General features: G+C 53.2%; 1 protein-coding gene across 1 annotated transcript in view; it reads right to left on the bottom strand.

Moving 5' to 3' along the window:
* Positions 1-2,171: 2,171 nt before the first annotated feature.
* Positions 2,172-26,135, bottom strand: part of grin2cb (glutamate receptor, ionotropic, N-methyl D-aspartate 2Cb) — a 51,282-nt gene continuing 27,318 nt past the window's right edge. The window contains exons 4-13 of the mRNA XM_039739996.1: positions 25,562-25,676; positions 17,186-17,397; positions 12,665-12,833; positions 11,668-11,821; positions 9,596-9,721; positions 8,964-9,193; positions 7,536-7,696; positions 6,126-6,313; positions 5,472-5,704; positions 2,172-5,186 (exon numbers count right to left, since the gene is read on the bottom strand). Coding sequence (XP_039595930.1) covers positions 3,663-5,186; positions 5,472-5,704; positions 6,126-6,313; positions 7,536-7,696; positions 8,964-9,193; positions 9,596-9,721; positions 11,668-11,821; positions 12,665-12,833; positions 17,186-17,397; positions 25,562-25,676 — 3,112 coding nt within the window. The 3' untranslated portion in view covers positions 2,172-3,662. The remainder of the gene's footprint in view (positions 5,187-5,471; positions 5,705-6,125; positions 6,314-7,535; positions 7,697-8,963; positions 9,194-9,595; positions 9,722-11,667; positions 11,822-12,664; positions 12,834-17,185; positions 17,398-25,561; positions 25,677-26,135) is intronic.

Raw genomic sequence — 26,135 nt, 5'->3', positions numbered from 1 at the left:
TGGCAGCTGGAAGGATCACACTGCCACGCAGTAGTTTGTGGTCAAAGTGCGAGCCAGGGGGCATACGAGTCAAGGCGCTATACAGAAGTAAACTGAGTGCACAGAGCTCAGCCAGATGGCAAAGGCCACACACACACACACAATTCTGGTGGTCAGTGCCACCTTCATGTCCTCAGGGTGGTCCTGCACTGGTCAGCTTTGGCACACTCACCATCTGACCATCCCAGCTTGATGAGGCTGGCAGTGCTACCCAGCTTGACCAGAGGGAGACAAACTGGTTATAATGGTGGCACAGCGTTCAGTGCTGCCAGCTCACAGTCTAGGTTTCTAATAAGTGGGTGGTCCCGACTAAGAAGCGAGACATGGCCATCTAGAGAGATCAGCGCAGAGATCTGGTGACCATCTGCACGGGTGGGCCCTCAAAGCAGCCAGGGGTTTGAACTGGGGGGGGTGGGGGGCTGATGGCTTGTCCTCTGGGCACAGTACTGGTCATTTGGCATGACAGGACACAGTAGATGGTACAGCTGGCACAGTGGACACCCATGGCTCCTCTTCTTCTCCCTTGCTGCGCTATGCCAACAAGGAGATGTGTCCACCCGAGTCACTGTGGGATGACCTGATAAATGCTGCGGGTGCCCCTCATCTTCAGCTCGTGTTCTTGATGGTGGGCACATGCTCCTTGGTATGGTGTGGCGCCACACGTCCATCCTGGCAGTTGCAGGTGAGGCTCCTTAGGGTGGGTGCACATGCCACTCGCCTGTTTCTCAGTCACACCCGTGCCTAAGGGGGTCTTTGCTTTAATCTGCCTGCTCCTGTGGTTGACCCCCTCTGGTCATCAGCATATCAAGACCACTAGTGGGACTTCCTGAAAAGTGGGCAGAAACTGGGACTGGTGCCCATTCTGCTGGGCTTGAGTACAGAGGGCACAGATGGGCAACTGGTGGCGTGAAGATGGCCCTGTTAGCTTTCACGGTGTGTGCCATGCTGGACCAGCAGAGGGCACTCTTGTATCACGTGCTGCTGATGACCTTTGCCCCCCGAACGCGCTTCGTTTTCAGCACAAAACAAAATAAAAGTGAAAGCGAAATCATCTGGCTGATCCCCCCGGGACCCCGTGAGACGCCTCTTCAGGTGGTCCTGACCTTTCTAATGCTGGCACGTGGAGCCGCTACATGAATGTGAAAGACAGGCAGACAGCATCAGGCAAATGCCAATGTGTGCCTTGTGGCAGACTGGCGCACAGCTGCCCGCTTGACTGAAGTAGAACACGGTCCTGCTTGACAGGTCAGAGACCACCCAGACTGTAAAAAGAGCGTGGCGGGTGGGCCGAGGAGACTGTAGAGTGGTGCGGGGGAGGGGTGGGCCTGAGCTGGGCATTAAAGAGCAAACACTGAAACTGTGGTGGTAGGGAGGCGCTTTATAGGAACAGGAAGTGAACCAGACGGAGCATTCAGAGACCCCGACATGTGGGGGGTCTTTAAAAGAAGGACAAGAACAGCGCCAGCCATCCGTCTGTTTGTCGCTCCTGGCGTGTCTCTGTCCCCTCACACACACCACCCGAGTGGCAATGCCCATCTGCTCACCCCTAAATGGCACTGGCGACTTGAATCTCCCCAGACAGCACCTTTGATTGACGACAGACAAGGACTCGTACCCATATGCCCATGATTGAGCCCACCTTACTGGGCAGTGCCAGTCACAAAAGGGCCAATTCAGAGTCGCCACTCACCTGCCCTGCACATCTTTGATGTTGATGACACAAAAGGTGTCACTCGGCACACTGGCATCTGTTCACAGTCTGCCATCTCAGCTCACCTGCTTTCTGTCCGCCACCCCTGCCAGGCAGGGTCTGTGTGCCCGTGGCATGAGACAGCCATCTGCCAGAGCTTGAAGTGAAAGCCACGGCAGGACAGTCTTTGTTTACAGCTCTCAGATTTTATTGAGTGAGACAGGTTGGCGCTTATCTGTCACCTTCCATCCGATTCAGGTGTGCCCGCCAGGTGATGCCATGCTGACTTTTTCGTTGTTTGACACTTTTGAGTTAAGTGGGCATCAGATTCCTAGAGGAGACCAAAGTGAACACTCAGCCCAGCCATCCTTACCAGGCCACAGCTTGAGGCTCATGCCAGGCATGTGGGTATGTCACCCCCACGCTGCCAGGCAGCTCCTGGCATGAAGACACGTAAAGGTTGTGAAGGAAGGCCTACTCAGTCTGGCCAAATGGGTGCTCACCACTGGACCCAGCTGAAAGCTCATGGGTGCCCTGCCAAGGCCCATCTACCTTCAGGGTAGTTCCTGGGCCCCATCACTGGGGTGATGCCAGTGTGAGAACTCCCTCAGTGCCAGCTGCCTTCACCCAGAATAACAAAGGGGAGAGTGGATAGCTGACTGAATCAGAGGTAATGCCAGCCTGTCCAAGCTTGGCCAGGGCATCTGCATGTGCCCAATACTGATGCATACCATAGGCGCTGGGTCCCCCGCTTCGACCAACATGTCGGCCCGTATCACATCAGCCTCAGCAGTTGGCACACAGGGCACACGTGCAATAAGCAAGAAGATTTTGATGCCAGGTGGCTGAAAAGCTCAAATAGTGGCTTAGCCACCTGGACCTGTGTTCAATTCTCGGTGGCACCATCAAGAAACCGGTCTGTGCCAACTTGGGAAGGGCTTTTGACCCTTCAACTCTGGCTTACCAGACCCCAGCCCCAAAGCAGACAGTGGAAGTCGCTGCTGCCCCTTGCCAGACTGGCATTTCCTTCAGGTTGCTTTGGTCCAGGGATGGACAGTAGGTGGCATGTCAGTCATGGATATTGGCATCAGCATGGAGGAAGAGACGCGATGTCATAATCAGCTCTCACCACTGCTAACTGCTTCTTGAGTTTCAAAGCCCACCGAGCCCCCCAAGCTGAGCCCACTTTCACATCATGGCTCGTACCTGACGACAAACCCCTAATGAACAAGCTGCCCAAACTGGCAGAACCCCTTCCCTTAACAGAGTGAGGTGCCCGAGCTGTCAGAGGACCAGCAAGGTCTCTTCAAACATCAGATGAGGAAACAAAGACTGGCACACGCCTGGAGCTGATAGGGCAGCACCCTTGAAACACACTTAGGCCAGACCACCCAAGGACACTGACAGAACCAGACCAGTGCCCCCTCCACGGCTGACTACAGACTTGGCATTGGTGAGTAGACGCTGCATGGCCTACTGGAGAAGAGATGCCCTGCCTGATGCCACCCACTTTTAGTCACCTCCATGGTGACTGGAACTCCAGGCCTGCCCATCTTGGGTTCAAATGACACAAAGACAAGATAAAAAGCAGATGACAAGTGCAGTAGAGCCCCCCCCAAAAAGACCCCCTAACATTTTATTGAGTAGTGGAAGAGCTTCAAGGACACAGATGCCAACCAGAACCACCCACCAAGTAGGCCCAGCCTTTACAAGACGTGGCATTTGGAAGACATGGCATTTGCACCATTTCATACCCATCTGGTGAAAGGTGACTATAAGAGAAGGTCCAGTGTGAGACACGGCGGGCTGCGGACCCCCGGGGTGTGAGGACAGCGGCCGATTCGCCTCTCCCCTTTTCCACTGGGCCTCAGTTAGTCTCTGCCGGTGGGCACCAAGCGGCTCTCTGCCCTCTGGCGTGGTACAGCAGGTCCACTCAGACCTCCGACTCGAGACTCGACACTCGCCCCCAGGGCTTTGGCACAAACGGGCTGTTCACCCTCCGGGCGACGAGTACTTGCCTGCGGTCTCCTCGCCCCCGGCTGCCGTCATAGCGCCCATACTCCTCTTCGTCGTCGTAAACCAGGCGCCTGCCGCCGCACCGGGGGATGAAGCCGTGCTCGTCGGGGTAGTGCCCCATGTAGGGGAAGAGGCCACACACGTCCTTGGGCTGCCCATAAAAGTGGGGAGGCCCCTGCGTGAGGGGGCCCACGTAGACGGGCAGGTTGGTGAAGGAGTTTAAGTAGGCCGAGTAGTGCCTGTGGACCACCGTGGACGAGCGGCGGAGGGCGGCCGCATTCTGCAGCACGGCCTCTCGGTAGGACGGCAGCCGGGTGGACTGCGAGTACCTCAGCTTCGGCTCCTTGCAGGGATGGGCGCGGCCGTTGGCATGGTCTGTGGGAAGTGGGCAGCAGTAGCCAGCTCCTCTGGCTTTATTGTTCAGTGCCACCCTGGGAAACAAGTCGGGCACATTCATCCTCCCACAAGGAAAGGCACCCTTGTCCTCCAGGGGTCTCAATTTGTCACTGTGCCCCCATGTAGCCTTGATAAAGGAGGCACGACGGGCAAGCTTCTCCTTCCCCAAGAGTGGGACCCCCTCTGGCTCCGGGTGGGCCTTCAAGCACGAGTTGCAGTTGCTGTTGGCTCTTGGGTATGGGCTGCTCGTGCCCGGCCCCGTCGGTAGGTGGTTCTCCGTGAGGTGGTTGGCACACAGCTCAGCAAAGCCCCGGATTGGCTCCCGCGCCCCAGGCCGCCTCCTCATCGCCGGAGACTCGGCCACGTACGCCTGCGCTCTCTTCTTTCGCATCAAGCCGTCGGCGGCCACTTTCCGGGAGGCGGGCTCACCCTGTTCACTGTAAATGTCGGGAAGCTGAAGCTCCCGGTAGGGAACAAACGGAGAGCCAGGGTGCCGGTGGCGATCGTCCACATAGAGCCGGCTGGAGGGGTGTGGGGCGATCAGCGGGGCAGACTCCCTCATGCCAATCTGGGGGCTGCTCAGGCTGGAGATGGGCAGTGTCCTGTCATACAGTGGGCTCCCCCGGGCAGGCAACGTGTACCGGATGGGAGTGGGCCGGGCGATGCCCCTCTGCTTCTCCGCTAACGGCCGGCTGCCATTTTCTTCAGAGTGTATGGTCAGGGCCGGATTGAAGGGCGAGTGGTTCTCCGTGATGCTGGAAATGTAAGGAAGCCGGATGGCACTGGCGACTGAATCGGAGGCTGCTGCCAGGGGCCCGCGTCCTCCCAAGCCCCCTTTGATGTTTTCACTTCTCCGTGCCCAGCTCTCAATGGTCCGCGTGGCGTTCTCCAGGGAGTTCTCCACTTTGGCCGAAGACACGATATCCTTGGCCGTCTGCAGCATCTTGAGCATGTTGGCCTGGGCGTAGCTGGTGGTGAGGTCCGGGTTGCGGATGTGAATCGGGCTCTCCACGTCCTCGACTCCGCTGAAGCAGCTGTATATGCCCTACAGGGGGAGACAGAGAGGAGCGAGCGGTCAGCATCTCATTGTCATGGAAACGAGCGGGGCGAGGGATGGCGACTCACTGAGGCAGCAGATGAGGGAGAGCCTCGGATGAACCCCCGGACCGCGCCGTGTGTGCCACCCTGCAGGCGAGGTTAGAGCCCAGCCAATGGGCCTGAATATCCCATCAGTGTGCCCAAGAGAGCTGCCAGGCAGGAGGGCTCAGATGTGAATGTGCGCCTTGCAATACCCCCCCAACACCAAGAACCAAAGCCGAGGCGTTCCTACCCTACTGATGGCCAGCAGGAAGTCGAGGCGGTTGGACTTGCGGACCGAGTGCCGCAGTTTCCAGTACAGCAGATGCTCCCAGGCGAAGACCAGCAGACTGAGCCCCATGGCCACCAGCAGCATGTAGAAGACGCCAGCCATGTTGTCGATGTCCAGCTTGCTGCTCATCACTTCGTTCTTCTCATTCTGGCAGATCCCGGACAGCCATACCGTCTGCAGCTTCTGGGTGTCACCTGGCAGGACAGAGAAAGAGGGACACTGTCAGCACCTCGACAATGACACACAACCAAAGTCAATGGCAGTGGAGGTTCAAGCAGCCCCCATACCAGTGGTCTTTTGAGCCCAGACCTCCAGGACCGACTCGTCACCGTCTGTGTGGGCTGTGTGTGTGTGATCTCTCCATGTCTGTTTTGCTCAGTCATCCCCAGTGTGCCCCAAGATGGCCAGGTACTCTAGCCTTGTGCCCGTCAGTGAAAAGGAGTTAATAAGCGACAGCAGTAGGCACACCTTGGGATGTGGCACAAGAGCCCATCGGACAGGGAGATAAAAATAAAATGCACAGGCCACATCCAAGCCAGGATCTGAACTCCTGGCTCAACCCACCGTGCCACAATGCCACCTGCAAAGTGGACAGCAAAACTACAGCCATCTTACCGTCGCCGAGGAACTGCAGGAGAGCCAGGTCCACAGGACGCTTCCATTTAGAGTCCTTCTGGAGCGCGATGCCATAGCCCGTGGTGGCAAACACCTTCCCGCTGCCAATTGTAACCAGTTTGCAGCCCTCGTCCTTGCCAGCCATGTAGTTGAGCACAGCTGCGTCATAGATGAAGGCATCCAACTTCCTGTCAATTCAGGGAGGGAGGGAAGGAAGAAAGGAAGGAAGGAAGGAGGGAGGGAAGGCAGGAAGACAAAAGCCCGCTTTAGTTCTGCCAGCCGAGCCGCCTTCTAATGAAGTCAGATTAAGAAACGCAAGACCGCCAAACAGACTCCCTGTAGGCACACAACATGAGTGCATGACGCGAGGATGAGATGCCACACAAGTCTGCCTGGCTGCCAGGGGGCGCCATCAGCTCAAGGGTCTCGGTAATGCCCGTCCGTGGCTCCGTCTGTGTGCAGTCTGCACGTTCTGACACTTGCTGCGCTTCTGCTTCCCTGGTGGGTACTGGCACAATCCGAGTGGATCAGGCGGGCACAGCTGACATGTCAAAGTATGACACACATCATGTGATAGCGTGTTCTACCCAGAAGTGGATTACTGACGGGCAGGGCTTACTCCTGGCATCGCAACCAACTTGCACCTTACAAATGGTGAGCCAACACATCAGACCAGGGTCTCAAATGCCACTCACAGCAAGGTGGACCAGGCATGGCTCACTGGAAGAGGTTCCACAAACTGATGGTGAGAGTTTAAGTCTCAAGTGGCCTGGGAATTCTCCAGATGAACTGGCAGAAGTATCAGGGGGCAGGCAGGATGGTCAACTCGGACCAGATGGGCTTGCTGCCCCCGTCCCCCTCAGCAGGAAGAATGTATCAAACAAGGAGTGCCAGTGCTCATCTTTTTGGCTCTTTTCGCAGATGCCAGGCACATCTGTGTGGCATTTTCTGTGGCGGACGTTCACGTCGTCGATGGAGGATTCCTGTTGGATTAATGGCCCCTTCAATTGCTGGCATTGCGTTTGGCACATGTAGAAGACGTCTCCCCGCTGGCCAGACGCCCGTGTCCCACATTCGCTTTGTGTAAACTGAAGGTGTCTCTCATGCCAGGCTGTTGTGTCTAATGACTCATAGTGCCTTTTATGTAGTGGGCATGATGCCAGGGCATTGCATGGGCACAATACTGGCAGAGGAGAGTTCCATGGCTCACTGTGGAAGGACCACCTGATTAGCGAACATTAAAAACGGGTGGGATGAGCTCCGGTGTCGGTCACTCAGCCACATCAAATCATCTCACCGCCAACTGCAAATCAGTGCCTGGCACTTTCGTCAGATGCGCCCCACTTCATGTCCCACAATTCCCTGGTCACACAGACTGCATTGTTACAACAAGATTGGGCGACTGCCTACCCGGTTTTGAGGCTGTTGAGGGCATCCTCGACCGTGCGCTGGTTGTACTTGATCATGTGGGTGTGCATGTCAGGGTAATTGCTGCGGATGTTCCTCTCGGTGCTGCCATTGGGAACGGTGCCAAACCGGAAAGGCGGGTACTGCTCCTGGGGCTTCTGAAACTGAACAACAGAGACGGGCAGTCAGCCATTAGGTAGTGTTGCAGGGGACACTCAAGACAAACGCATGCATCGAGGGCACTGACATGATGGGAGTGAAATGAGTGGCCCCAGGTGAGGCACTGAAGGCTGGCATCTCACACAGATACTCGGCATCGTTTCTTTTCATTTCCCCTTTCCTTTTCGGTGGCTTTTCTCATTTCTAGCTCTTGCTTTAAACTAAACATGCGGTGAAGTTTGGCACCTAATGGCACAAAAGTAAACCTCAAGCTCTGAGTGCCCACCTCGTGTTTTATGGCTTACTGGCAGATGCTGAAGCAATGTGTCCATGCAGATATAGTCAAAGGATCACTGAATCCCACCAGCTATGCCAGTGGTTGTGTTGTCCATTCTATCATGATTGTGGCATCACCTGCCACCTCTCAATGTAACTCAACAAAATGTTCAACAGACTGATGCCACCCAGTCTGGCCTGTATTAAGAACTGATGGAGGCACATTAAAGTGTGGGGCACCCCCTCCTGAAGGCTTATGTGCCCTTTGTTTAATCTAACTCTGCGATACTGGCATAGCCTGCTGGCACCTTTCCATAAGTCTATATATATTCATCATGACCCTTCCTGAAAAACACATTTTGGGCAGTGCCCACTAAGAATAGCACATGAAATGAATGCTACATCACCGGTTTGTCAATGCCCATGTACTGCCATTGGACCCAGCTACCCTCACATGCCCGTCCATGGTGCCTGGTACTTTGACCACTCCTTCGACTGCCCATCACGACAGCTCTTTGAAGGCCCTCCAAATGGCACTCCTGTTAACTGTCACTTCCATCCTGGTTCCTCGAGTCAGTTTCTGGCCCTCCTCATCCCACTGTTAAACCGCACTCTGCCCCCCTTACACTTAAGTAATTCTGCTAACCTCTGTTCAAGTGGCAGTGCCACTGATGGGTGTCAAATGACGTCGGGTATGCAAAAAGGAAGGACTCCAGAGAGCAGGTGCTAGGGAGCGATAGAGTGACAGGCCAAGAAGGGGTGGCAGGAGGCCATCCTGGCTAAGAAGTAGCAGCAGAGGGTCACAAATTATGAAGGTTAAGGCCAGGGGGTCTATTCAAGGGTGACCGCTGATGAACAATATGGGGCACCAAGTAAAGGTGGGCTGCTGTGACCACTGATGGCACTGTTGGTCCCTGGCACTCCGCCAAGGGTAAAGGAATGCCAGGCACTTTTCCTCGCCCCCTACTCAGAGCCCTTTACCCGTTTTCTCCTTACCTTCTTGTCGCTCAGCCCAGACACTGTGTCGATGTACTGCTCTTGGATCATGAAGGCAGCGAGGTTGGCAGTGTAACTGGCGAGAAAGATGACTGCAAAGAATGCCCAGACTAGCACCATAATCTTACTGGTTGTGCCTTTAGGGTTCTCAATAGGGACTGAATTGTTGAACACGAGGGCCCAGAGCAGCCAGATGGACTTGCCGATTGTGAACGTCGGGCCTCCGGGGTCTGCAAGGCAAGGGAGGACTGTGAGAAGGAAAGAATGTTCAGGGCACAGGAAGGGCAAAAGACAAGGGTGACACACCCTGCCATTGGGCCACCAATGTGAACCCTGTGAATGAGACCTGGTCATAAACCTGCAACAGCACACATTGCATATGTGATGCCAGTAGCGGGCATGTGGTCTCACTGGCAAACATTTTCAGACTGCGTCAGTAGATGGCACAAATCCACTGGCGCATCTGAGGGCCACAGCTTCAAAGGCCCAGATAAAAAAAAATAAATAAATAAAAAAAGGGAAGAAACAAATGGCGAGCATGACGACAGAAGGGCACACAAAATAATCAATCAGACAAGACCCTTCACGGCACAAGGGGACACATGAGCAAACCAAGAGAAGAGGGCACTTGCTTTTGGCGCTGGTGAGACAACGGTTGTAGCCGACTGGACTGAAGTACTCAAAGATGAAGACAGTGATGGCGACCACCGTGAGACACATGACGAACATCATGACCCACACCGCCGGGCTGTACGGCTCTGCAAAACAAAGCAGCAGTCATTAAGGGAGGTGTGCCCACGTCACCTCCTCAAGACCCCATTCAACAGGTCAGCTTCACACAACTTGTACCCTGGTGGCCATGGGTAACAGACTGGCTGCCATGGCCCTGAAATGGTAAAAGGTACCAAACAAGTGGAGGAAGGATGGCCACGGAGCGATTGACTTTACCTGTAAGGTGCTCAATTTCACGACTCGGATTGTGTCTTTGCTCGTCAGCCAAACAAATGCACAAGGGCAAGCGTGGCAGTGCCAGTCATTGATTAACAAGCACAGATGAATACTTTTGCACTTGCTCTCATTATTATGGGAGAACACGAGGCTCCAGAGAGATGGTACAAGAATGACGTCAGGCACTTGTAGAGCGGCTTGGACTAACTAACGTGTGAACTCCAAGACCACCACGGTGAGGCTGCCATGCTTCTAGTCAACCCAAAAGCCTTACGGAACCTGATCAACGCCTTGAGAGCTCGAGGAGGTGCGCGTCCAGTACTAGAACTGGAAACTTGGGGGTGGGCAGTCAGGCAAGCCCAGGAATCTGCAGGGTGAACTTTTCTGTCTCGCATGGAGTGCCGGTGGGCAGGTGGTCCCCGATTGCTCGTGGTGGTCTAATGACACCTCACTTGTCCACCTCTTTTAAGGTCCCCAGGCTCATTCCAGAGGCCTCCCGCATGGCGCCCTTGCAGAACTCCAAGCTCATTCCCAGCACACCTCAGCTAAACCTCCTCCTCCTCCTCCTCTTCAAGGACGTTCCGGACTCCAGGAGCTCTGCGATCCTCAGATGTGCGGCTTTTGTGCCGCTAACACCTATTAAGAAATGTCGGAGAGATGCAGCTTGGACAGGGCACCGGGGACGGGAGGCTTTGTTCGCTCTTGTAAGTGCCTTGCGGTCTGTTTGGTCTGCCAATGGTGGCAGTTGAGACCCTCATTTAAAAGGCACCGGGGACAAAAAACGAGGGCACAGAAAGCAATCATTTCAGGCTGACTTAATCAAATTGTCATAAATCATTAAATACATGAAATTGCAGGCACTCGTCTTCATCAACGGGCGACGCACTTCCAGTGCATTTCTGATGCTCTAAAAAGCTAATTAGCTCAGGCTGTTTGCTCAGAGCCTCACAAATTGTGCCATCCCTCTGCGGGCCAGCAGTCAGGTGCCCAATGACCCAGGGTGCTGCCACAGACAGTCTGGTATGGCACATTTGGGGCCAGGATGGCGACAGCTGAAGTGCCACACACTGGTCTGACGCTAAGTGGGTATCATGTCTGCAGCTGTCTGGGCAGCCTTTTGTTCTCCTCACGTTTCTGTGACTCGTTTAACGTTGCAGGGGTCTCTGTGTGTGTGTGTGTGTGTGTGCGTGTGTGTGTGTGTGTGCACGAGCGAGCCATTTGCTACACTACTGACCAACTCCAACTCCTGGACCACCACTCAGGTCAAGACCCCCATTACAGAGACACTTCAGGGCAGACGGCAGTGTGCTGGCATGCCATCAATCCACCCAACAGACATTAGTGTCACCAGAGCCTCTCAGCAATAGGGGGCTGCTTTAAGCCTAAGCCCACCATTGCAGACGTCATGCGATAGGAGAGGGTGGACTACCCTTGCCCCACCTACCGGAGGGAGTGGGTATGAGAAGGGCATCAACCCTGGCCCTGCCCTAGCAGCAGTCACATTGTTGAAGGGCCGTCCTTCCATTTGAGTCCATCCCCTCAGTACACCTGTGAGGTGCCACTCTATGCCAGGGTCATGTGACCCACAGGGGGGTGAGTCAGTGAGGCCGGGTGCCCATTTTCTCCTGCCCACGATCCTCACTAGGAGAACGTCCCACTTGCACCAGATTGGCGCAGACCTCTAGAGTATCTTGTTGTTGGGTCAATATGGAAGTGAATTAGTGGCTTGGTTCAAAGTCACGGAGAGAGCTCTTACCCAGGAAGGCAGATGGCGAGACTGTGCCATTACTTCTGGCCACCATTACGCTGATTCCAGTCTCCACAAAGGGCACAGAGAAGTCGATTATCTCCGATCGCTCCTCGTTGATTGTCAGGGAGCCAATAGCCATGTCAGCACGCTTGTAGTACACCTGCGGAAACAACAGCAGCAGCCATGAGTCTAAGAAAAAACACCTGACTGTCCACCCTACTAAAGTGCAGACAGGAACACCTCAGCGAGGGTCCAGCAGTCTACACTTAGGGTCTCAGTGATTCCCACCACCCACACAGGCACAACCTGCTTCTCTGCGTAGGTCCCATTCAACCATCACTCAGTCTGGGACACCTGGAGGGCTCAGATCAGCTTCTCTTCTCCGTCAGGCCCTCCTTGAATGTCGTTTCGCCCTGCCGGATAGGACTGTCAAGGTCACTGGGGGTTTAACATGAAAATCCCATCTGGGCATCTATGCCAGGCTTAGGGCTCCTCTCAGCAGACCCCGTCTGTGAACTTCCATCCTCCCGTTTTCTGTGCTTTTACTCCTAACTTGAGAGGAGCCTCAGCCTGTCCTGGCAGCACTAAACCAAAAGAACCACTGGGCAAATCTCAAAGACCACAAGTCCGCAATCCTGGAACAGAGGCATACACCCTCGGGAGATGTGGGAGGAATCATGGAAACCCTAGAGAGACACACCCAGATGGTGACACCAACTAGCAGGGCACAGCGCTGCCCGACTTAAGAGCTCATGCAGCACGTGGCACACAACACATGAAGAGATGAGTGCCACACCTTCAATGAGTGGGAAAGGCCCAGGGCTCACTGAAGGGGTCTTTATCTCGTATGTGGAAGATAACCAACCTTCTCCAAACCCTGTTGCAATTAGTGGAAGTGGTAGATGATAGTTTTCAAACGAGGTGGGCAGCCATTACTTGGTCTCGCATTTGACTGAAGTCTGAGCCAGCCCGACACCACCCAGTCACTTCACCAAGGACCCACCTCTCCAATCATGCCATTCCAGACCCCTTTGACCTTCTTTCCGTGTTTGCCATTGGTGACCAGATAGAGGTCATACGAGAACTTGATGGTCCTGGCCAGCTTCTTGAGGATGTCGATGCAGAAGCCTTTGCAGCAGAGTTTGCCATACGGCTCTGACGTGGCAATAAAGCTGCAGTAAAGAGAAAGAGAAGTCAGGGCATCACAGGGCACACTGGCATAGGGCAGTGCTCATTTCTTTCTCGGTAACCTTAGTCTAACAGGGCTGCCTTTTCACAGAGACAGAGAAGGCTAACAAACAGCGTCGCATCACGTCACATCTCACCAGCTCAACAAGGGGCATTCGACTGTAGCTGACCTGGCAGTGATGCAAAAGCAAGGAAGAGAATGAAAAACAAAGAGCAGCAGGTAGGACGCCAGCGACACCCCTGTGTTTTCTTCTTCAGTGTCCTCGCTCTGTCTCTGCCATGACAGCAGCCCACACTGACACAAGGCGGCATCACACGCACTCCCCTCATACTGTCGCCCATCTGGCTAATCGCACCAAGTTCTCGTTGTGTCTTCAGTGGACTTGCACAACATGCAATGTTCCCCTCCATTGTGGCATGCTGTGCCTTCTTCATGCCCCCACTGCTTTTAGCGCCAAGTTGTCTGTCCTGTACAGCCTTGTATAGCTGCCTACTGCCGCTGTCGCTCATCCACAATTCCCTGGAGGCCCAACATCTCTGAAGCCCACTCACTTGTCAAATGCCCCCCACCTTTTACTTTCCAGACAATGCCAATGTCCTTACAGACTTTCCAAACACAGTCACAGGACGGACGTGATGTCCAGCAACTAAGACAGTGAAGTGCCATGCCCGACATATGGTCTTGTCCACCCTAAAGCCCCCCAATGGAGGATCTTGTGCCCACCCCAAGTGTGCTAGAGGAGGACTTGTCAAAAGGGCCTTTCCTCCATTTCCTTTTTTAGGCCATGGTGTCCAATTTTCAGAAGAGGCTTACAGACAAAGTGACCGTCAGATGGGAGGCTGGGGTCGATAAGAGCATTGAGGGGCGAGGCCTCGGTCATCAGCCCATGTGCAAGGTGCCATTGTGTCTTTTTAATATGCCAAACTGGCCTCATCGTGTGCCACCCTTTTAAGTGCCTGCCATGACACCCTGGCATGCTACCACCATGCTGACAGATGGGGTGGCAGCTGGCACTGATAGAGAAGCAAATTCAGCGAAATGAATCCCTTTAATCACCAAGTGGGCCCAGCTGCAGATCCCCTACTGTGCTGATAGGTCACCATCAGCAGTGGGTCTTTTTAGGTGTAACTGACCATTGGCATGTTGGGTGGACGAGCGCTGCTGGGGCTTCGTGCTTGGTGGTTGAATAAGAGGCCAGACAAAAGCTTAACTGCCAAGAATGATCACTGGGCAGCCAACATGTCAGGTCAGCCTGGCACTCCAAAGCAGAAGTCTCAAACGCTAAAGGGGATGTGGATGGTCCTCGCTAACAACGTTCATTAAGGACCCCAGGGCAAGCCTCATTTATCTCAGCAGGGCACCGTCCCTTCAAGTTGGCACTCTGGTCACCTTTTGTCCAAGCAATGGCCTTATGTCTTCAAGGCTTAATGTGTGGGCACACAGCAGCAGCTTATAGCCCCTGACGAGGATCTCAAGGGTCACCATATAAAGTTCAGGCAACCCCAGGCCCCAAGGCTGCCCCCCTGAGGGGGCTTCCTCCGTGTCGGTCAGTCAGTGGCCCTTATCCTTAGGACGCGTGACTTTGTTCTGTCAGACTGAACACTGGGATTGGTTCCTCAGGGCCTGATGTCAGTTTGCGGTGGTCTACCCCCGATCTCTCAGATCCTCAAACTTGTGCTCAGCAGTAGGGCTGGAAATGGCAGAGCCGAGGGTCTGAGTGACGGAGCAGGCACAATGCCAACTGTCACAATATATAGGTGCCATTTAGATGAGAAGCGCACCGCTGGCACCACCTTTGGCACTGCTTTAAGAGGTGAGATCACCTGGCCTGCGTCTGTACTGCTCTGGCAGTCTTCAATGTCACCCGCTCACATTCCTAACTTATGGCTGTCCCACCCAGCACATTCCTCAGTTTCTGCGAGTCTCTTACACTCTGCCAGGGTAAAAGGAGTCAAAATCGGAAGGAGAGATTCCCCAGTCACCAGGAAGCCAGCCTCACGCTCTGATTGGCATGTGGTGCAAACAGAGCAATTCTTAGATGTACAGCGCGTGACTGTGGCCCGGTTTGCTCCGACATTACATGCCTGGCGGGATATCATTATGAAGCATCCTGTCATAATCTGGCGGAGTCTGGAAGGATCCCACCGAGGATTTGCAGGAATGGAATGACCTTCAGACAGATGCCAATGTTAAAGTTGGCACCTGTCAGGCACCAGGGATGAAAAAAAGAGGGAGACGTAAATGGGACGGACTAAAGTGAAGTTGTCCAGGGTCCAGTGGCATGCTGGTGTTGGTGCGGTGTCACGTTAATATTAGGCTGTCGGGGGGGAAAAAACAAGCATGGAAAAGGAATACGAGATCAGTCCTAACCCCAAATCACAAAGCGTCCATGGCAGGAAAAAGTCATGTGGCCAACGACAAGGTAGGTCCACGTGGCCTTTTGCATCTTCTGACGTCACCTTCCATGCCCCTGTATGAGCCTACTTTGCATGAGACACACAAAGGCCCGGCACTATTCAATCAGTGACATCCTGAAAGGATCTGCTGCATGGTGACCACCACAAGCGTCCCCATCTTGACAGTACATCGGCTCCACTGGTCACCAATCCATGTATCGCTGTCAGCCGAGAGCACACATACCTGAAAATCTGATCAATCTGGACGTGATGCCACAAGATGGCGGTGCCTGGTTCACATAGTGGAGTGCAGATTGCCCCTTGCCAACATCTCTAATCCCCCAAACAGTGCCCAGCACATGATAATGAGACCCGTCATGCATCTCTGGAGTTGCACTCCGTGACTCTGGACAGAGGTGGCCGACCACAGGTGGCACCGGGGCAGGTGATCTCCATCAAGGGAGGCTCGCTTCACTGAGGCCACCTGCACACGCGTCTCACCCGCCTGCACTCGCCCACCATGCTTCCAGTGCCTTAAGCCATCCGCGTGTCGACAGATTTTGGAGATCAACGTGAACATCTGTTGTTGCGTAACCCGTTAGCCTTTAAACTGACAATCGGAAAGATGAGGAGCCGCACCAATGATGAGCGCTGAACAGCTGCAGTTTGGCAGATGCCCTGAGCTGATAGCGACTGAATGTGGAATCTCATTCTTTGGACGAATTAGATCACATTTGGCACCTGGGTGTAAGAAGTGGTACATCAGGGAGGGACAGCTGCCATTTCAAATCAATACAAGCGGAATTTAAAAGTGTCGCCAGCCCCAAAAAGATAAGCGGCTGAGGTGACACGATAGCATGACTACAATCATCGGGATCAGCTACCAGGTGAGTGCCCAACGGGCACCCACTCACAGCAGCAAACCAAATTAGAAATGAAGAGAAATAAAGGAAGGCTCATCAGTGTCTGGCAGGGGGTACCATGTGCCTCTGCCCAAACCTTCCAACCTCAAACCCTCAGTGACCATCCCAAGCTGGCCAAATCCCAGACTTTGCCCACTTGACTCTTTAGCAGCACATCTGAGCCAGCCTCTGGTTCAGACAGGGCACTCTGTCCTGTATTCTCTGAGAAGGCTGAGGAAGTATGGCATCTCCAGCAACTTCTTCTGCAGATGAACGACTGAGAGTCTCGTCACCTACCACATCACAGTGCAGCATGGGACCACAAGGCTCTACAGTGGGTGGTAAAATCGGCGCAAAATATCACTGGGACAACACTGGAGGACATCGAGAAGGCCGGGGTTGTCAGGTGGGCCCACCCATTCATACTGCTGCACTCAGGGAGACGCTACCACATCAAGGCTGAAAGGCGCGGCCCGCCCCGAGTACCCCAGTACTCCAAGGCCAGCTTGGGTCTGGAGGACAGAAGACCTTCTTGAGAAGCCCACCTGCATCATTTACAGTATTTATCTGCACCGCACTCTTCCTTCTCTTTGTGTACTGTTGGGTATTGTTATTTATTACTGGAGGACTCGCAGAATACGATTTTATTGTACTGAGTCCATATGACAATAAAGCAGAAGTTACCAGCCAGTGTCCTTTTGTCACACAACCCTAAATCGTGGTCTCGAGAGAGTGTCCCTCGAGTCTCTCCTAGAAAGGGCAGTTGATTTGAGTGGCCCAGTACTGAGAGCGGCCCGTTTAAGTTGGCCAACAGGGGGCGCAGGTGCTCCGATTCATGCTGACCCTTCAATATCAAGTGAAGTGGACACTCGGGGTCGCCAGCATCACCTCAATCAACCATGGTGGTCAGATGGCATTGCCGGCAGTTTTCCTTCTTCTCGTACCCTTTCAATTCAAAGATCAAAGAACTGACCGTCTAATGAGGCTGGCGCTTGGGAACGTCACGGGTGGGTGAAAGAGAAATAAAAATCACCCACCTGTCTGTGCGGTTGGACTGCTTCCGGCAGGGCACGGTGTTCCTGACGCAGGTCCTCGTGATCGGGTCGACATTCTCCACAATGACAAAAGGCCTCTCCTCCAAGGTGGCCACGGTCAGGTGGCGGTTGTCTGACACAGGTTCGAGGAATGTGCCATACCTTGGCCACACGGGATACCTCATCTGAATGATTCCCTGCTCGTACGTCCCAACCTGAGTCACAAAGATGAGAAGGCAGTGTTTAACTCTGGTGCCAGCGTGACTGATGTCAGTTTCCATGTGAAAAGCGACTGGGAGGATGTGGTCAGATGAATGGCTGCTCGAATTACAAGAGATGTGTTCCAGATTTGCCCCCAAAACCACACCGGATGGAGAGGTGGCCTTGCCAAGAGTTCTGGAATACCTAAAAATATGGCTAAGTTCTGTACAAGCAAAGTGACACGGCGGCTGGCACTCTAAATCTGAGCCCGGCCTGGCCACTGTGCTTACATCGCTCCCATTGTTAAACTGGCTGAAAGACGTTCTGCCTCCTTTTGTGTTCCAGTGTGAGGACAAGCGGGTGACCACAGGAGGACTGAACCCACAACCCAGAAGGGCAAAGGGTGGATGGAGGGAACCACAAGTCTGACGCTCTACACGAACAGCAGCCAAGGGGAGAAAGAAAGAATGAATGAATGAGCGAGCGAGTGAGCCGACAAATGAACGTACGTTAAGCACCTGCATATCGTACACGAGTGCTGCATTCTTTTAGTACGGTTAGCTGCTACCTGCTGTGGAGATAAATCTGTGAAAGTGTAACAATTGCTGTTAAAGAACAAAAGTCAAAGTGGACTCAAATGCTTATAAACTGATTGAAATGACCCTCACCACAGCGGGACAGCTCGGCCCGTTATGACTAAGGAAGGGGGTGACAAGGGGATAGAAACTGTTGGGCATCGACCCTTGATGACTGGTGGCAGCGACGACACCAATTCAAGACACAGGAGTAACCCTTCAGGTGGCTGCCATTTGTTTTGGTCGGCTGACTTCAATGTTCATCGTCCATCATGCGGTGACAGGAGAGGAGTGCCTGTTAGTTTTCAACGCCTAGAAGATGGCGGTTTAATCAATGAGAGGGCCGGGAGACTCAAGGAATGGTCACATTTTAGCTGCTGGCAGGAGACAGTCGATGTTGAAAAGCTGAATTAAACACAATAAATACGGCTGGCGCTGACAAAACACACGGCCAAGGGGACCTCAGCAGGAGATGAGGACCAGACAAGCATCCACCTTCCATGGAGCACAGAGGTTTGAAGACCCCTGCTAAGGAATCACAAGCAGGCTTGTATTGTAAGACAGAACCGCATGAGACCTTTGGTGACGGCATTTTGAAATCACCATGAAGGGAACTGCAAGGGACAGGAAACTAACAAAAAAAAGCAAAAGAGCACAGCCCTGCCCTCCCCAAGCAGCCAGACGTAAGGGTCAACAGTGGCTCTGTCCCAGTGCTGCAGAGGGTTCTGGGGGTCTCAGACGATGAGGTGCCCTTCCGGCGCTGCTTCACTTGTGCGTTTTGGACAGGTCTTCCCATGCTGTGCTTACACCTTTTCATGTCATTGGCACTGCCATCACACAATTTCATCCAGATGGCTAATGTACTACTTGTTCTGGGCAACAGCAATTTTGGGAGAGAACGGCATCAGATAATGGCGCAGGAGTCGTAACCAGAAGACAATAATGAAACACACGAAGCACACAACAGGGCACAAGTGATCAGAGCCAAAAAGACTCGAGATGGAAGTCTCAGTCAGAGGGCAGGAAACGCTGTCGTAAACAGTCATGCAAAACTGGAAACAAGTGACAAAAACTCAGTCGTGGATGGCACAACGCAGACCCTTACACTGTTGTCGCAATGTTGTCATGTGCCCTACACTCCCAGGTGCCCAGCTTAGCAACAGACTAGCCACATTCAGCACAAAAGGGTGGCACCAGTAAGGGAAATAAAATGGTACGTTGAAAGAACACGTGTGTGTGCCCACCTCTCGAGGGAGTGGGGCAGCTCACCCCTGCACTCCTTTGACCTCTTAGCTTCAGCTCTCTTCATCTGCTGCCAGCTGTCCTACACCCCCCTAGTGGCATCCCTCCCTCTTGATGCCATGCACTTTCACTGTGTGCCCGGTAGTTGGCAATGTCATTTGTTCTGCACCCTCCTTAATCCTGACCAATACCCTTCCAGTACAAAATGACTATTTAGCTTTTACTGATAGCCCAGGGGTCCGAGTGTCCCGTCCATCGCTGCCATCTTAACATGTGTGGGGTGTTCTGTGGGTCCCCCATTCGAGTGACGTGTCCCCTGCACATTCACTTCACTGTGCTGCTGAACCCCAAGCACCAGCTTACCAAGTGACTGGACATCACGGTAAAGGAAAGACGTCCACTCGACCTGTGCAGTTGAGGACCACCGGCATGGTGTCAGGAAAGTTCTTCACAGAGAATGAGATGGAAAAACTCCCAGCATTCTGAATTCTGCTAGTTGTGGGGATGCGTCTGAACTCTGAATAGTCCGTCTGTGTTCTGGTGAAGGGGATTCTCCTCCTTCTTCGTACTAATCCCGAGAACAGCAGTCATCGGTCGGTCGTTGGGTGGGTCAGTCGTTGGCTTATTTTCTGGCGTTTCGTACTTTCCTGCTGCAAGCGCATCTCCCCTGGGCGGATAAGGTCACCTTAACCTGACGTAACCAGCCAGTAACTGGCAGACAGGAGCCCCACCACACCGAAGGGGGCACTCCCTAGAGTTGTGCCCACACGTTTCCCAAACCCACATCAAGTTTGGGTCACCCGCCTCTGCTGTGGGCACACGTGGTCCGGTGCCAGTAAGCGTCTGCTTCTCGCACTGTCACCTTGCTCTGGGGCTGGCCACTCATTTCATGTTGAGCAGGTCTTTTCAGTCCACTCCTCCTCGGTTTTAAAGAGGACGTGACTGGCAGGGCCGCGCTGAGAAGCCTAATTCTCAGTGGTAAGAAATGACTGGCATGACAGAGACAGTCTGCCGGCGGCACTCGAAGAGCAGATTTAATTGTGCCCGCCGTCACTCTTCATACTCCACTTCTGGCTCACTGCTGAATATTTGTTGGGAGTCAAGGACGGCAAGTGTGCGAGATCTCCATCAGCCTGCCTCACCGTCATTCACAGATCTGAGGCGTTAATGAAGATCTGTGAGGGAGTCGCACCTCATTGGCGCTAAATATCTACACTTGGGAGTATTCCAGAGCAAGGGGCACAAAAGCCCAGAAAAAGATGCTGTAGGTGAGGCAGTGCTGTGGATCAGCAGGGCATGCCAATCAGGGCCAGTGTGCCAGTGCCAGTGGCGGATCACAAAGGTTCCGCTCGTTTGGTGTAACCTGCCTTCATGCCACTGTAGTTGTCCTTTTTCCCCTCCTCAGGGTGCCCATCTGCCCGATGGACTCCCGTTAAAGACACAAACTCAAGACACATGCGCCATTTTGGCTCCATTTCTGATCTGGGCCTTGTGAGCCCAATAGGACATTTGTGCTAAGCTGAATAAGCGACGACTTCATACACGGGACACACTTGTGACATCCAGGGAGACAAAGTTGGCATCGGTATTGGCGTCTGGAAAATGACAGGATCTCGAGGCTAAATGTGGACTTCATTTGAACAAACGATTCAAACATACCAGGCCATAGTGTGGGATACTCCAGAAACGGTGCTGGCAACAAGTGCCAAGGCCACTTTAGGGACTATTTGTGCCACTTCAAATAACAGCACGATCAATGCAAACTCGTGGCCTGTCCACTCTGACCCTTTAATGAACAACGAGATGCAAATGACGAAGGAGCCAGCAGCTTGCCATCTGACTAGCGCACTGGACCCCTTAAAGTGTTTGACTGAACAAAATAAGAAACGGCAGAGACAAAGGGGAGGACTGATAATGGCTGATCTGCTCAGACCACACGTCACTAAGGTGATATGCTCCGATATTAAAAACCTACAATTTAAGAACAACCTAACGCGGCAGAACAAAAGCCATAAAAATAAGTAGAAAGTCCCGTTACCAGCAAAAACCTGCAGCTGCGGTGGCCCACCAGACTCGAGGAGCCCTGTCGTCACTGTGTGCCAAGTCTGAGCAGGTCGTCGACTGAGCTGTCAGGAATGTCATCTTAACAACACATGCAGATTATGCCTGGGAGTGAATGCTGGGCATGCTCATGCCTGAGGAATGTGTAGCGAGTATCCATGTCCATTGTGAGGAGGTCATTCATAGCTCAGATTGAGGAGTGGACATCATCCAGCCTGTGCGAAGGCCGTACCCCTGTGAAATGGAAGCGCCAGGCCATAATTCACTAGTGCGTCTGAATGCCATCTGCCCTGGCCAGCACAAGACCGTGCCTCTCCTAGGCCGGCCACTCGAAAGAAATCTTGACCAGATGGGACTCTGGGTAAAAAGAACATGGACTGGCATGATAGTTTCTGTAGCACAATGCAGCACAGGAAGGCGACGCTTTGATGTCATTATGAGTGTGCAGCTCCGCACGTGCCATCGCGGTCTTAAGATGCTCAGGCGAGACTCGGCTCCATTTGCACTCACGTACTACTTTGTCATGAATGTGACATTTCAGTTGATTGCTAATGGATGTACGCGGTTTATGTTCGTCACTCTGAAGTTGCCTTGCTTTACTGTCGTGTCCTTTGTAAAGCCTGCCAGTGTTCTTAATCCGTACAGTGAAGAGCTCTCGACGACGTCAAGGTGATCACCAATGTCTGTCTGCTGGAGCTGGACAGGCCCAACGAGAGGGAGTGGAGAGGCCAGCGGGGGTCCGGCTTGTCCAGCTGTCCACCCAGAGCAGACTGGCTTGCTCCGTCTGGATGTTCCGAATCGCAGCACCGGACACCGGCACACGTAAATCTCAGACGTCTTCCTACGGTCGGCGCTCCTGCCTACTGCTGCCTTATGGCGCTCACCTTCACACTTAAAGGTCAGACCTTTTTTTTTTTTTTAATAAAATAATCTAAGGAAGACATTTGTTTACATTTCCCATAATTATTCTGTCACGAGTGATAAATGACTGCAATAAAAGTAAGGAAAGAACGCAAGGTCGGAGTTGGGTTACAGAAATTAAAAAGTGAACCGTGACGGCACTGCCAGAATCTTAAAGTGCCTCATGCGGGAAGACAGGACGTTAAAAGAGCAAAAATGAAAAGTCTGACGAGATTACAAGGTGTCGGGGTCTCTGGTGGTCCACATGTGAACAGCACCCCCGCCCAGGGTCCACACCAGCCTCTAAGTCTAACGTGAAGTTCGGCCGCCATCATGGCTTGTACTGAACCTCAGTGCCCAGTAAGCGGCTGACCCTGGTAAAGGAGGCGATGCCAGTCCATATTAGACAGGTTAGGCCTGGACAATGGAGAAAAGCTCTTGAGAAGGCGAAGCTGAGGCAGCACTTGGGCCTGAAGGCCTTCGGCTAGGTAGAGTTGGACTCCTCATTTGTCATTTTAGCGTTTTGCCGTTACGTGTTGATGGCATGGCCAGGTGGCACCCTGTACCACCTTCAGGCCCCAAAAGGACATAAAAAGACAAAATATGACAAAAGTGACAGGGCCAAGGAAGGGCGTTTTGATGTCATCATTTACAGTACTTGGCAGTGCTGGGTGAGGGAAGGCCCTGCGACCGTTAGTAAAGACTTTGGACCACTCAGCTTTGACTTTTTTTTAATTCCCCTGATCCTCTGCTGTGCTTTTTCGGTTTCTCCTCTGATTTTTCATCTCCAGCTTTCCCATAATGCTGGTAAAGTTCTGCTGGGTTTCTTTCCCCTGTCACAATAGGACTGTGGCCTCAGCAGACAACTGTCACTTTCAGCAACTTCACAGAGCAGAGATGGTGCCATCTGCCCTGGCACTGCCCATTTACTGAAAGTGAGAGAAGCCCGAGACTGGGCCTGGGCTGGGATTAGCAGGGCAGGCCTAACCAGTGGCTTGTGCTGTGAAAAGACCCTCTAGCTGCAGACAGGCCAGTGGTGCTAGCAGCGCGTCACAGGGGAGGGAGCTCGGGTGCAACTAAAGGTGTTACGCAATGAAGTGATCATAGAAATATATGAGAAAGGAAGAGTCTGTTTAACAGCAGGCACCTCACCAGCTGCAGGAGTGACTGAGTGAGCGGGCGCTCGGCTTTACGTGGGCTCAATGCTGCACCGCACACTAAAGATTAATTAGAGGTGAGAAGGTGCGAATGCCATCGTGCCTGTGCCTACTCCGATAGCCACGTTAGGTCGGCTTACCCAGCTGCAATTCAGACAGGATGTGTACATTTAAAAAAAAAAGAGAGAATGAGGCAAAAAAAAAATTAAAAAGTGTAAATGAGTCTCAGGGAAGGTGAGAACGACGGCATCCAAATTTAGTCTGGAGTGGATGACAGCTGATTCAGACTTTCAGCGTTTCTAGTTGAGTGTTTACGGTAGTGAGAAGCGTTCAGCAGACCACCAAGAGGAGAAAATCAATCAAACGGCCGCCCTCTTACACCCCATCATGTGCCCCCCTGCCTTGGACCGCTGTGGGGGTCACCAGCTGGCCTGTCAGAATGAGGGGATGGTCTCAATGGGGTCATCATACAATGGCCTACTGGACCCTGGAAACCTACGGTCACCACACATCAGCTGGATGAGACCACTGAACTGTGCGGTCAGACACTGTCCCATCAAGTCAGCAAAGCAAAGGTGCCACATGACGACGAAGAGGGCAGTCCTGTCATCGATGATCTGAATCGTAAAGTCCATCATTTATGTTGCGGCACAAAGTGAGGGGCACTAAATACAAATAAAACAAACTGAACACATCCTTATCACCCAGCCAATGCCTTTACTCCTCCTGTGCTCAGTCACTTTTAAAGGTGACATCTGGGTAGGACACCCGCTCAGTGCAGAAGATGGTCAAGTCAGCTCGGAACACGGCGGGCGACACAGCCGCCTTCAGTCCGGACGGCATTGGCAGGAGCGCCCCCTGCGGGTCCACCAGGTTCAAGGACAGCGTTGAGCCCTACTACTTAAAGAGCTCCTGTCACAAGCCTGTGACACAACAAACATGAACCTGAAGGCAAAACGTCCTTTAGGGTCACAGGGCTTCAGCGGAGACCAAACAGGGGGATCTTGGGGGTCTCTGGACCGGAGCTGAACTGAAGCTGTCCTGAGGGAACCTGTGATGTCAAGGAGCACGAGAGCAGGAAAGAGGCACGAGGACAGCCATAAGACAGCACCCGAGAAGGAGAGGGGCAGACAGAGTGACCATGAGGAAGAGTCCTCAGGGTGCCACGCTAGAAGAATGAGGCACAGTGAATCCAAGAATGAGGGAGAGACGGAAAGGAGCAGATTTCAAAATAACTTTGTGGCACTGAGCTCCTTTCGCAGTATCGGGTATTCGCAGGTGTGAAGGTAAAGCACGCAAAGTAAAAAGCAAACTCGCAGGCACGTGTGCCTTTAATACGTCGAGGTGCCAATAAGCTTCCCATAGTGCTCAGCAGAGTGACAGCCCGAGTACGCCATTTGTGTCACTTTACTGCCAAACCTCTGCTCCAAACTAAAAGGAGTCGTCTATCCAGGTGCGTCACCTCTCGACAATCTCCATGATCGGCACGTCAAAGGGTGGGCCCGAGTGGGCATCTCGTGTAAAGCCTCTGCTGATCAGCACACTGAATATCGAGAAGTGCAGAGAACGCCAGCGGCTCGTCAAGGCTGTGCACCTGGAATCAGCTGAGCCACAGCGCCTTTTGGGAGAGCGGCTCTCCTGCAGAGTGGCAGGCAGGACCCCAAGCCGAGTTTTCACGACTGAAAGGGACGTCCACGGCAACGACGTGCAGGTGCACACGAAGGTACCATCAATGCAATGCCCAATCACAGCGAGGCCTCGTTGCTGATGCTCGCTAGACCGGTGGGGAGCGCTAGACAGACGGGAAATAAGCACGGAGCCGGACGGCGAGCCATCTGGCGATGTGACGCGAGACACGTGCTGCTTACCAATGGAGAGGACGTGTGAAAAACGACAGAATTTAAAGTGCGTTCTGTCAGCAAGCGAATGAAATAAAGACAACTGACTGCCGAAGATGTGCTCGGCTGACGTGTTTGTTCATCGATTCACACGACGCCCGTCATCTCCACTGGACTCCTACCCATGGTAATCTGGCTGCTGCATCATCAGTCCTTCTGAAGGGCCCTGCAACGGTGTGCTCTCTAAAAGGCGCCGGGCAGCAGCGAGGTGGGCACAGCCTGACCTGGACTCTCAACTTTAGGTGTACAGCTCTAAAGGCGCCTCGTTTTTACACAAAATGAGAACGTCGAGCGAGCAGGCAGGCAGGTGTCTCGCTACGGAGACGAGGCCCAGCACAGCCTTACCTTCTCCCACTGGCGCTCTCGGTTGAGAGTGATGATCACCATGGATGGGTTCACCAGGTAGCCATCGCTGTTAAAGGAGAAGTCCTTCTGTTCCCAGGTGACATTTAGCATGTGCCTGAAAGAGAGAGGAGTGACAGGAATCATCAGCAGTGAGCTTGTGCCCATTTATAAAGTCACCTCAGGACCCTCTTCTGAGCAGCGCAGACTTTACTCGATCATATGGTGCCTTTCACGTCGGTACTGTACACATTTTAAAAGGGTCAAATAAAACAAGATGGACATTAGTGCAGCTCTCATAAGTCTCTACTGGGGGCAGGACTGCCAGCCCATCAAAGGACGGACACACACACACACACACACACACACACACACACACACACACACAGAGGCCAATTAGCCCAAGGCACACATGGGCACCAAAAGAAGGGATTTGAACCCTGGGCTTGAAAGTTGTGGGTGCAAACCAGATTGCCTTTTTCCACAATGTATGATGGGACCCCCCCATCTAGTGGTCACTGTGATCTTTTCACTTTCATTAACCTGAGTAACAGCAGCTTGGGGACTGTCCCAGAGA

Source organism: Polypterus senegalus, chromosome 17 (assembly GCF_016835505.1).
Source record: "Polypterus senegalus isolate Bchr_013 chromosome 17, ASM1683550v1, whole genome shotgun sequence".
NCBI classification, from domain to species: Eukaryota; Metazoa; Chordata; class Cladistia; order Polypteriformes; family Polypteridae; genus Polypterus; species Polypterus senegalus.
The sequence above is the reverse complement of the archived record's forward strand: the minus strand, read 5'-3'. Positions and strand labels throughout refer to the sequence as shown.